Genomic DNA, 12,351 nt, shown 5'->3' on the forward strand with positions numbered 1-12,351 from the left:
GGGAGAGAAAGGGTGGAGTGTACATGTAGTTGAGGTATTTTGGATCATTTGTTTTTTGAGGACCTACCAGGGTGTCAGGACGCGCGTGTTTCATTTAGCCCACAGGATTCAGCGACAAGCAAAAAAAAAAAAAAACTAAAAAAAAAAAAAAAAAAAAAAAAAAAAAAAAAAAAAATTCAAGACAGAGATGTGGAATTGGGAGCGGATTCGGGAAATGGGAATGAGAATGGGAAACGGATACTAGGAACGGGCTGAACTGGGGAATCGGAACTGGAATGAGAATGACCATTATCACTCTTGATGCCTTTCTGTCTCTTCTCTTTTTTTCAATGACGATTTTGATTTTGTCGGTCTTTTTGCTCTACGGCATTCAATAGCCCCGACCCGGGTGCCTTTTACGTGTCTGCTCCTTTCCTCTCACCTCACCTCTCTCTGTCTTTCGTCGTCGTCGACGACGACGTCGCTATCGTTGTAGAGATATCATCCTTTACCCCCTCCCTCTCTCCGTTTCTCTCGCTCCAGACCTCCTGTTTTACCTCACAAAAGCCAAGCCAAACCAATCATTCTTCTTCCATCCACTCCGCCTCGAGAAAGTCGATGAACCCCTCGACGATCTGCCTGCGTCCACTGACGTAGCCCTGTCCGTGCGCGATACCCCCTCTTTGGATCTGTGTGTATTTCCGCCGGAGGCGCTGGAGCATGGGCTGCGAGAGGACGACGCCGGGAGGGATGTGGATGGCTCGTTCGACGGCTGTTGTCTTGGGCGACTCGGCGGGAGTGGTGGGTTCCGCTGGGTGGCTAGGGGGTGAGAGGGGAAGAGGGATGGGGATGGAGAGGAGCACGTCGCCGCCATCATGACCTGCGTGGGCGGAGAGATTCTGTTCCCGTGCCTGTGCGAGCAGGTTCTTGACCACGTCCATGGTGGCCGACTCGAGGGTTTGCAGGGCATCCGAGGCTGTGGCGCGCGGGAGAACCGTGGCCGCGTGCGGTTTCACCACTTCCGACTTTTCACGCATGGGTGGGGGCTGTGTTACGGATGAGAGGGATACAACGGCCGCGTTCCCATTCCCATCCCTGTCCCCATGACCCGCCGCTGTTCCAGCTCTTTCAGATGAACGAAGTTGACTCAACGCCTTTTTGCTGGTCGGCTTTGTCGGCGGGGGGTAGATTGCGTTCCAGATTTCCTGGATCGGAGGCGAAGCGTCGGACGAAGGGACGGTAAAGAGAGGTGTGTCCCAGCGGGAGAAAGGGGACGGGGGTTCGTAGCGCATCATTAGGGAGGTGAGAGTTGACGACGAGTATGGAGGAGAGGACGTCGGCGGTGGGATTGGGATTGATGGCGCATAAGGCGTCGGCAAGGGTGGGTTCTCTCGTCCTGGTTTCGGTACCGTCGACGATGACGAGGGCGAGCTTGCGTCCGGCGGTCCGCCGATGTACAAGGACTTGAGAGTCATCGTGTCGTCTGGTAACGGTCGAGGCATTGCATCCCCGCTGTCGCCATTGTCCAGCCCGTCCATCGAGGAAGACCGAGACCGGGACGTCGCGTGCTCCAGCACCCGATCACCGTAGATGGCGGTATGACTTTCTGGAACCAGATCGCCCAAGACACTTTCGCCCTGATTGTGCTGCGGATGCTTGTGCTTATCCTTGTCCAACACATTCCCATCTTCTCCTCTGCCACCACCATCCTCAGCGTCCAGCTTCCCGTGCTGCGCTCTCAACCTCTCCCGATTCCACCTCTTGCACTCATCCTCCTGCGCCGCCACATGGATAACGCAACATCTCGTGCCCACGGCCTTGGCCTCGCACCACAACTGGTATCTATAGCCCTTGATGTAATTCAACCCGTCGGCGATCACGACATTGTCCTTTGAAAGCGCTCGCTTGATCGCGGAGAACTCTTCCGCCCTCGCGGTCTTTTCGTGGGAGGCGTTGTTGTAGATCTGATCTCGAAGGAGTGTCGTCTGTTCTATAGACTCCGTACCGTCACGGTCGTCGTCCGACGATGCGTGGTATGAAGGGACAATCTGGACGGTCCTTTTTGATATTGATGGTTCGTTGGCAGGAGGAGGGGTGACGAAGGCCGCCAGCGACGCAGCGATTTGCTGGGCGCGGTACGTTTTGCCCGAGCAAGGAAGGCCTGTGATGATGATGAGCTACGGGGGAAAAGTCAATCGTCGTGAAGAGGACAGTCTAGGTGCAAGGATCTTGTAACTCACCGGCATAACGCAGTGCAGGCGATAGAAGGTTGGTACAGACTCGAGTAGAAATTTTGATTTTTGGTTTATGGCGGGGGTTTCTGGGAGAGCCGCGGGAGTTGCCAGCGTTGGTGGGCAGGCGGGCTACACAATTGAGAGGTTCAAAAGGACCAAGTCAAAGAACTTTTACACTCAAGGTGTCATATTTTGCTATCTCTGAGGGAAAAGCCCCGAAAAGTCCTGAAAGTAGCTACATAGTTGTGCGTACAGTACATTCACAGCGATTAGTACTGACACTGCTGTCATGATGTCTCTATTTACCCAATTCCCTCCACCCTCGCTGAATGTCTCTAGACCAATGGTGTAAGATTGCATAGGCATCAACCATTCTCCGGTCGATTGTTTGAACATATCGTAGAATTTGTCACAAAAAGCATATTGGCCTATCCTGGAAATGAGTCCTGGGGGAAAACTCCTTGGTAGATGTGTTGGCCAGTCCTGGGAATATAAACAACAACCTCCGGGATTCACGACCCCGTCTCGGAAGAGAATTTGTCCTGTGGTTTGGTCGCACCCGGCTGAAGAAATATAGGATGGAAACAGGTAGCCTGACATTTTGGTAGGGAGGTTCTGGCTGCATTCATCCCATGGCAGCACTGTTGTTCTGTTTCACCTCTGGCATTGCTGCTCTGCAATACAGCGGTGGGCTGGCTCCATGGTTGGTCTCATGCAAGTTCAGAAGAAGAGTGATGAAAAGGTCCAGCATTCTTTAGGTGGTAGGTTGCACAGGGTATATATCGCTTCATTGATTGAGTTAAGGACGGACAAAGGAAAGAAACTCATGAAGGATAGATCCCGGAGTAGGGTGGTGACACCCGGCACGTCCTGGAGATGGCGGTTGTGGGCGAGAATTGGACATCATCCATCGACACTGTTTGTGGCATCATTGCATCATAATCCTGGGTCTGAATGGTGTATGCGCCTGGAGCGACGTACTGCGCCCGGGTAATAGCCTGGCCATAGTTCTGAGTCTGAATGGCAGCGTTGGCCATCGCGTGGACCTTGGACAAGGTGGACGAGTTGGACCTCCTCATGGGGACAGATGTCGGCTTCTTCCTCTTGTTCTGGCTTTGAGTAGCTGAGCTCTTCTTGGGGAGAGGCTCGGGTTCTTCGTGTTGGTGGACTCGTTTCATATGGTCACGCTGGTTCCATCTTCGAGGAAATCCATTGCCCTCTCGAGCACGGTCACAGTCCGGGAATTTGCACAGGTAGGGGTTCACTCCGTGGTTGTGTTCTCCATGGGCCTCTCGTTCGTGCCTAAGGAGGCATGCATTAGAAGAGAACCGGAGGTCCTCGCATTCCGGGCGATCCGTAAAACGACAGCGGTACGGCCTCAAATGGGAGTCCACGTATTTGCTGGATGAAGCAGAGAGTATTAGAACGACATCAGCTTGCGGGTGGCACAGGTTTGACCTACTTGTAGATGCATTTTTGTTTGGTGGGTTGGTGATTGCACTTGAGCTTCTCAAACATGGGGCAATGATAGTGTCCGCTTTTGTCGGGCCGGGCTTCATAGAGTGGTCCACTTCTGGCTTTTTCTCGGTCCGATTGTTCCTCTTTGGGGCTCCGGGTCTCAGCAGGCAGGATACACGAAACACTTTGGTCAATCACGCCATTCCGCTCTGATGCAGATCGAATAGGCCTGGGTCGAAATACATTGCGTCCTTTGAGGCTGTTGATGACAACTTGTGTTAGTAGGGGGACGAGGTGCGGGTAGGGAGAAGGGGGAATCTGACCTATCTGGTAGCGCCTTCGACACGGTATTGATCCCGTAGAGAGCGCAGTCCTGGGCATCCGGGCATAGCTTCTCCTGGGCAGACAGGCAATCCCGGACATAATCCTCTGGAGGGGGTGTTGGCAGTCTCTGAACGGAGAAACTCTGTGAGCTATAGTTGTTCACCATTCCTTGATGGTAAAGTGACGAAGTATCCATGGACATATATCCGGAAATCATCAGATCCTCTGGCTGGTCTTGTCCTGGGTATTGCGAAGATTGCACGAGGTTCAAGTCTGCAGAATTGTCGCCCGAGAAAGCATCCTCTGTCAGGAACTCAGATGTTGGATCGGCGTCAAAGCCGCCCAAGCTCGACATCACGGGTACGACGAACGCACCGTCAGATGCGGTCATGGAAGCATAGGTCATTGCAGAAGACGCTGACAAGAAGAAGTCATCACTGTGAGGGTATTGTCCTGAGGGATAGACGCTCGGTGCGGTCCCGTAACACCGACGTGATCCAGGGGACGTAGAAGTCAAAGAAAAGTGTGCGTTGGACATTCCGCCGGCCATGGAGGCCGAACTAAATGGAACAGAGTCCGCATAAGTCACAGGCATGGTCCTCGGAACCCGGCTTTGAGATCCTGGAGTAATGGTGGCCAGTTGTGGATTTCTCCTGGATAATGTTGCTGAGGTCATTGTTGAGCCAATGTTTCTTTTTCTGCTAGCGCGAATAAATGTTAGTACTCGCCCCCATCATACACAAACATCCGACACCGAAAACACAGCAACTATCAAATGAGAACATGGGTATCCGGGATGTCCGAGCAGACGGGAAGCGGCCAGCAACCAGGGACGTTGGCAGTTTCCAGCCCACTCCGTGGTCAGAGTCGAGTGCTATCAGGTCCGGAAGAACAAGGCAAGTTGTTGGCAAAGTCCATAGGGTCGGCGGGAAAGGAACTCGTTGATATGGCGTGAGGTCCGGGACAACGAAAACAGCGCAAGGCAACAGACTCAGACAGGCGATCAAGTCCACGGGGGCCTGACTTCGATCCGAATGGTCAAGCTTTCTAAATCCGGCGCATTGTAGCAAGTGTCGCGAAGCAGAGTGACAAGCCCAGTCCATCCGGCCACTTCCTAGACGAATCCTCCGAAGAGAAGGACGATAGGAGTTTCAAGCATGAAAAGCATTCATTGTAGTCCTCATCATGGCGAGATCATTAGTTTGTGTCCCAGACACCATGTGGTATGTCGATATTGTCGAATGTAAGTTCTGTCCCAAGGCTTTCAAATGGTCGAGAGCAGTTGCCGAATGTTGTGTGTTGAGATGCACATGACCGGGTATTCCAGGATCAAATAGGAACAGACGAAGTCCGGATAAAGTGTCTTCAACGGCCATTCCATGGGAATCTCCTTGGGCACTAATATTTGTCCGGGATAACAATGGGTCCATCCGGGTATATCCATGGGAAATCTGTTTGGTTCCAAGGGACTTTTGAGACATTTCATTTCATTTCATGCGCACGGGAGCGTGACATAGTCAATGCATCCTCGTAGCACAGAGAACCTTGGGCCAGAAGCCACAAGGGCAGGTTGTTGAGCACATGGGTTGAAATAGTTCAAGTGGGTTGTCGGACTCCTCAGGGCAACAGGTACACGGGACAAGGGAAAAACAAGGAGTTGGCGAAGGGAAAGCGAAAGGAAATCTTGCAGTACCTCAACAACACGCTGCAAAAGCTGGCTTGTGTCAAAACTAGAGTTGTCGGCGCTCGAGTTTCCCGGGTAGTTCTGTTCCTGGCAATGCAGAGAGAGAGAGAGAGAGAAAAGCAAATGAAAGCAATCCCTGGAAAGTCCGGTTTGGATTATCCTGTGGATGATAAATGCAGTTAAATCCTGGTTGGCCAATGGATGGGGTTGCAGTTAGGTCGTCCAATGTGATGTGAGATAAGGCTGATGTTTCTTTGTTCTTTCGATCACGGGTAGTAATGAGGTGGTAGAAGTATGGGAGAAGAAGAGAAACAGAGATCAAAAGGAGGGTGTGAAGGAGTTATAAAGGGGACACCAGCAGAGGCGGTCGAGTTGGCGGAGGAGAGGAAGAGAAATGAGGTGAGAAGAAGTGGGCGAGAAAGTGGGAAATGTGGGCGGTGACCGTGTGCCGGCGCCTGGTATTGGCTGCATTGAGACATTCGGTTGGTCACACAAGAGCCAGTGAACTAGAAACTCATGACACGAAGCCATCAATGGGACCAAGTTGCAGCAATTGTCTTGTCGTAGCTTGATGCAAAGCTGCTGCACGTCCCGCTCCTGCACGTTGCCTTGTTGCACCTGCCATGCCCATTGCCCATCCGCCGACCTGGAACTTGCCAATCCGGTCCGGCGCTAGCCGCTTCGGCTACAGCCAGCTCCCTTCCCAATACCACCTACCATGCCGCGGCCGACGTCATTAGTGGATACGTGTGAGCTATCATTGGCACAACCAGCTGCAAGTGGTGAGGCTGGATCCACTTAGATCAATGTGACTGGTTCCAATCTTCAAACCAACAAATGGGGCCATGATCACCAGGGGCATCTTCATTCGCCTTCCATCAGCTTGGCTCCGCTTTGCTGGTTCTGAGTCTCTGACATGCCGACTCGAAGTCCCCACGGCGCAGCCTCCGACCAGCCCGTGGCTCAACTGTTTCAACTGTTGCGAGTGGTTCAACTGGTTCAACTGGTGTGATGGAAACATGGGTGTATGCAGAGTGCAAGCACACAACAATCTGACGTGGCACTCTCCAAAACCAACAATCTGCTCTTGTGACTCGCACTCGCACTCGCATTGCAGGGACGCCCGTCTTTGCATTTTCAGCACGCAAAGACTCGTCACCAATTATAGGAGAAATAGTGAGAGTACCGTGCATTGACCGAAGAGGGGCGCTGTGTTTGTCTGCTGACACGTCGACGAGGACAATGGCTGGAGCCTGGCGAGACGAGGTCTAGAAAGACCTTTGGGTTACGCAAGGAGAGGAAAACACAGACTTTGTGTAACCATCCCAAGTCCTTGTTCTGCACATATTCAAGGCTACTGGTCGGGAAACAGTGGCCTCACCTTGAACTTGTCCTGGTGGCATCCCTGAGGGACTTTGGTCAGAGTGAATTTTGCACAGAGCAGGACCACAACCTTGCTTCACGTGATATTATATGCACTGTTACGTGGCAGCCTCTTTGTCGCAGCTTCACCGCCACCAGCGGGAATTCTTCATTGGCTCAAGAATTTGCGCTACAAGTGCACACTTCGACGAGGCTTGCAATTGAGAATCTGAAGCCAGTAAATTAATCAAGTATACTTGTAGGTAGACTGACTCTGAACAGATCGACGATGGTTCATGGCGCACAATGATATCACATTCTCGGCTTCGATTCTAGGAGACACGCTGAATCGGAATATTGCCGATACTTACGAGGTACACACCACGAGACTCATAACTACATGTGGAAACACGGGAGAACATCTGTGAGAATCACGGCAAGGTACCTGCGTAGACGATATGATTAGCACAACTATGCCAGCAAATTGTGGGGTGGACAGATAACAAAGTTGGCTGCTGGGCTGAGTTCAGAAGATTGAATGATGGATTGGTTCTCGTTCAAAGACGTTGACGTCTCAGTTGAACTATGCTTTTGGTTGGAGTTTTCATCACAAAGTGACAGTGCTAGGGTCGTGTTTCGAATCTCGGAGAGACGGTACATACCTTTTCGTGCGGACCTCGAGTGAAGTCGAAACACAGGAGCAAGCTCGACAAATTTTCTTTTGACTGTCGTGAAAAGCTGGGTCGTGAGGTAGAAGACAATTTCTCAGCCGCATAATGAGAAGGCCTACCTCTTCTTGAGCAGGTCTCTAGACTCCGTGTCTAATGTTCATAATGGCTTCGTCCGACAGTGCGGGAACGGATCTAAGGTCTGGAAAAATTGTTGGAAAAACGAGTCTTGATCTCACGTGCTGAGAAGTTGGCATGTTGATTAGTATCTTGGCATATTTGCTGGTATTGTGGCGTTTTGCTCGCCCAGGGGCAGTCGTTCCTGATTGGGTGCAGGCACGTTGCACGACGTCGTGCTCAATTGTCCTCACACAGATCCGAGTTTGTCTGCCTTGCAGAGGCCTTGGATGGATTTAAAATCCAGAAGAATTGATGCCATTCTCGCTAGCAGATCTCATACTGAACCGCTCGCAATTATTCGAGCCTCGGCGAGTCTTAATCTTCGAGAACACAACGTTCCAGCACATACCATTAGAAGTCCTTGCAGAGCCCAAATGAACCCGGGAGCGAGCGTGGAAGCCACGATGATGCAGTACAAAGGCAAGAAGTCAAAAGAGTAGCGTCATCGGCAGAGATAGTGCTTGCTGGTGCTGTAGGTACAAGGTCAACAAGGGTCCGCCACACATCGTATGCTACGATCTGTTTTAATTTGATGTATTCCATGCATCTCCTCTATTGTGTTGATTCAGTGGACTGAGATGAATTGGACGGGTGGCAGCCTGCAGCGTCACTCTAAGACTAACACCAATACACTTGTCAAGACACAGAAGCAAAATTTTGCAAAGGCCAAACTGCAACCTCAACCTCGTCGTCCTTGTCCTCCATATCCTCTATATCCCACCTTCCCCTTACACCGAGATCCTCAACAAGAATCCTTCTCAGCGACAAAGCGTTTTTCTGAGAATACACGTGAAAGCAGGGTCCCCGCACGTTGCTCTATCACGGAAGAAGCGAGATCAATTGAAGGTTGGCAGCGTTCCGGAACCGACAGCTTGCACTGCCTGGACAGCCAAGTGCAAGGTCAAGGCTCTGATGATGAGGGGCGCTGCAGGCAAGAACCGAGAAACCGATCGTTACACTTGGTGCTAACACTGTCCGCAGGCAGGGAGAAAATCCCAGTAACCTCGAAGGCACTCGCAAAGCTCTGCTCAACAAATCTGACTGGCTTGGACTCGCCACTTCACGACCATTGAAGCTCCATCAACGTACCCGGGACGACATAGAAGGGATAGGTCGTCGACGCAAGAAAGCACAAGTCAAGCAGGGAATGGTGATGCGCCAAAAGGAATCGAAGCTCAGCGTGTCACGCTCAGTACCGCCCGCTCCCGAGATTTCGTCACTACACACGGACGAGATCAGTCTGAGAATAGGCTCCAATATACATCAGACCCAAACCACCTCCAGCGTCTTTGTTCGCAAAGAGCCTGTCCACACAGAAGAAAGAGCTATACTTGACCTGTCGCCACCCAGAAAGTCTGTTGAAGAAGAGAAAATACGCAACACAGGGGAAGAGACGTGGAGAAAAGAGAGCTCTGACAGTGTCCAAGTCCATACTTGTCGCCCAGGCAGGAGAAATACACCTGATCTCGAATCCGCTAACGAACCAAATCTTGTCGCCCTTAATGAAGCGGTTGCTCTTGGCCTCACGTCCTGGGACAGGGTCCGCAGGCACGCTCGGTCTGCGACCAAGACGAGTGTTTCGATCGCGCACTCGTTGTCCCACGAAGGATGTCCAGCACCTTTAGATTCCGAAGTGGACGTCCACTGTAAGCATGAATCCTGTCAACTTGATGAGGAACTTTCTATTCCTGATGGTTTTGACGGAGACTTCTCGCTGCAACGGACAATACAACCCTTTCCAGACCTAATTCGCCGTGGTATTGCGGTGGGACTTCTGAAAGATGGCATGAGCCAAAGTTCATGTCCATTATCCTTTCCCCAGCAGACTCTACATTCTAGTCAGAGTCATCCTTTAGCTGAAGAAGGGACGGAAGATCCATACGAAAACGATATAGGTCTCGATGCTAAAGTGGTACTGAGCCAAGAGTTTACGTTGGATGACCAAGTGAAACTAGAGCAGACCGTGGAAGGGCTTGAGCGAGAAGATCGGCACCAAGGAGGATCCTCGTCCGCTGCTGACAATGTAGGACAGCGCGATGCGATTGATTCGCTGTGGTTTTTTGACGGCATCAGCACTTCCGCAACTGGTGTCATGATTGATTCTGGGCGTGCGTTTGTCTTCAGTTCAAACGAGGCCGAGTCTGACGCCAGCTATCATCCTGTCGCTATGGATACTGACAAGGAACATCCATCTCGAACAGATGAACTTGCCGACAACATTAGCAGCGAGACAGGGTACCCTGTTACCTGCCAGGGTGTCGAGGAACGCGCCCCCTTGAGTACAGAACACCGCCCCCGTATGACATTCACTCGTCAACGAGGGCAACATGAGGATCAAACAGGTGCTTCTGAAATGACAGTCATGCCAAACGCAGAACGAAGCACCGGTACGAACGATAAAGCTTGGATGAGATATGTTTGTCCAGAGGAGTTTGGTCAGGTACAGGATGGATTCCACTTTCAAGCTGGCACAGTCACACCAACGTCTATCCCTTGTCTGCTCAATGCCACCCCAGGCATCGACAAACCCTGGTGTTCTGACTACAGCAAGCCCAGTCTTTGGGTCGGGCCACAACAACCGGGTCCAGAATGTGGAATTTTTAACTCACCTACTTCCATTCCCAGTGCTGTAAACACATCCATTTTTAAAGCATCCACACCTGGCTGTGAGCATTCGGAGACAGATTTCCTGTCACAACTCAGTCCCATGGAGGGTTGTTTCGATGAAAGACTGGTTGACACATCACTATACAGCAACGCCCCGAGAACGGACCCTGCGATTGACACTAGCCCAATCAGGAGTTTGCACAAGTTTCGAAATACGGGGATCACAGAGGTTCCGAGATCCCTTCTACCGACGAAAAGAAAGGCGTCGGATCCACCTACGGAACGACCATCATCAGATTGGCTTAGACCCACAGATTTGTCGGGGCGAGAAGCGTTGGCGTCAATGTACGGGCTGACCAACGGCTGGCTCTCTGGCGACTTCGTAAGTACGAGTACTGTACAGAACGATAGTGTGACAACAACCATGGGAAGCCCAGCTACAGTATTTCAACACCGGGCCAATAAATCTGGTAATACTCACGCTTCGGTCTTGGAGAGTTTGGAGAAGAATGGCCAGGGATCGAGGAGAGTGGCACACCGAGAGGAGGTCCCTGCCAGCATTTTCAGCAGGAGTGACAAGCTAACGGCAGATATGTCGCCGTCTCTCTCGTGTAGAAGCGCGAGATCGACGAATGGAGATTACGTGCAAGCAACAGCATTTCCGTTGTGGTCTGACGTCTCGACCACTGCATCGACACAGTTTGCCAGCTTGGAACCTACGAATACCCTTCTGTCAGCTTCGATGCCGTCAGTGAGCCAATTGAGGCCTGGTGAAGAAGAGAACCAGGTCGTGGACACGCATGCCACTCGATCACGATATCTTGTTCGAGGAGCCATAGGGATTGCTACTCAGATACCGCTCTGGGGCGAGGGTCAAGGATATGTTTGAAGATGATTGCGATGGCTACGCGAGAGTTGACGGATGATGAGAATTGAGCTGTAACTGTTTTGTATCTTGAGCACCACCTAGAGCTAGCTTTGACTGTAATATCAACAAATGCCTCGGGAGGAGTTCTTGTAATAAACCCTCACACCCGCTTCGTTACCTGGATTGTAGGAGCTGGCTCCAGGAAATCTGCTCAATCTACCATCTCCAATAGCCAGCTTGTTAGGCAGATGTTGACATTCTGCTCTTGTCTTTGTGCATTTCTCGGTGTCCTTCCCTGTTTACAATATTGACCGCCAGTCGAGAAATTCCGGCGAGTATTCGTAATAGGCGAGCGAGTCTGTTAGATCCGCTCGCCCTGTCTATCACTTTCTCGTGCATATGCGAGGTCTGAATCATTCAGGACTCAGGAGTCTGCATAGTGTGTTGATAACGCCTCCGGTCCAGCTTCCATCAGACGTAAATGAATCCATGTCACAGTTGCTTTTCCCATGCCCCAGCCCCTGATTGTTTCTTCCCCGACATGTCTTTTGACCAGTGGATTATACTGTTGTACTTTCACGCGTGGCTCAGCGCAGACGTAGGTAAAATTGGATTCGAAAGGCTCGTTAGCCGGGGGAAGCGCTCGTCTGGAGTGTTCTTGGATCGACAAAGGCAGGAAGAAGGTGTGTGTTTGGTGCAAGGGCGTTTTCGAAGAGATTTGTTGCTGTCGATACCGAAGCGTGTCACGTATTTGTATCGAGTAAGAGAAGCAGGCTCCTTTTTTTCTTCGCCTTCGCTGTTCCGCTCTTTCCCTTTTTGTTCTTTGCAACCGATGAGGTTGGCATTTAGATTGGATAGCCTCCTGGGAAACGAGGGTCGGATCTGCTGCGTGGGGAGCGTGTTGTGGAATGCATTCATCCTCTCTCTCTCGCGCGCGCGCGCGTTGATTCCAATGTCTTAAAGCGTCATGGTCACACATCAAAATAT

The 12,351-nt window shown here is 51.4% G+C and overlaps 3 protein-coding genes across 3 annotated transcripts; 1 reads left to right on the top strand and 2 right to left on the bottom strand.

The window, feature by feature from the left end:
• Positions 1 to 560: 560 nt before the first annotated feature.
• AYO20_05232 (hypothetical protein) lies at positions 561 to 2,225 on the bottom strand (the record flags this gene model as incomplete). Its single annotated transcript, XM_022643526.1, has 2 exons — positions 561 to 2,156; positions 2,220 to 2,225. 2 exons carry the CDS (start codon positions 2,223 to 2,225, stop codon positions 561 to 563), a joined length of 1,602 nt encoding a protein of 533 aa, XP_022500394.1.
• Positions 2,226 to 3,037: 812 nt separating this feature from the next.
• AYO20_05233 (hypothetical protein) lies at positions 3,038 to 4,671 on the bottom strand (the record flags this gene model as incomplete). The annotated part of the gene is made up of 3 exons (XM_022643527.1): positions 3,038 to 3,614; positions 3,676 to 3,900; positions 3,995 to 4,671. The coding sequence occupies 3 exons, from the start codon at positions 4,669 to 4,671 to the stop codon at positions 3,038 to 3,040; spliced, it is 1,479 nt and encodes a 492-aa protein (XP_022500395.1).
• A 3,203-nt stretch (positions 4,672 to 7,874) lies between these two features.
• Positions 7,875 to 11,385, top strand: AYO20_05234 (hypothetical protein; the record flags this gene model as incomplete). Its single annotated transcript, XM_022643528.1, has 2 exons — positions 7,875 to 7,909; positions 8,871 to 11,385. The coding sequence occupies 2 exons, from the start codon at positions 7,875 to 7,877 to the stop codon at positions 11,383 to 11,385; spliced, it is 2,550 nt and encodes an 849-aa protein (XP_022500396.1).
• Positions 11,386 to 12,351: the final 966 nt, after the last annotated feature.

Source organism: Fonsecaea nubica (assembly GCF_001646965.1).
Source record: "Fonsecaea nubica strain CBS 269.64 chromosome Unknown Scaff30, whole genome shotgun sequence".
NCBI lineage: Eukaryota > Fungi > Ascomycota > Eurotiomycetes > Chaetothyriales > Herpotrichiellaceae > Fonsecaea > Fonsecaea nubica.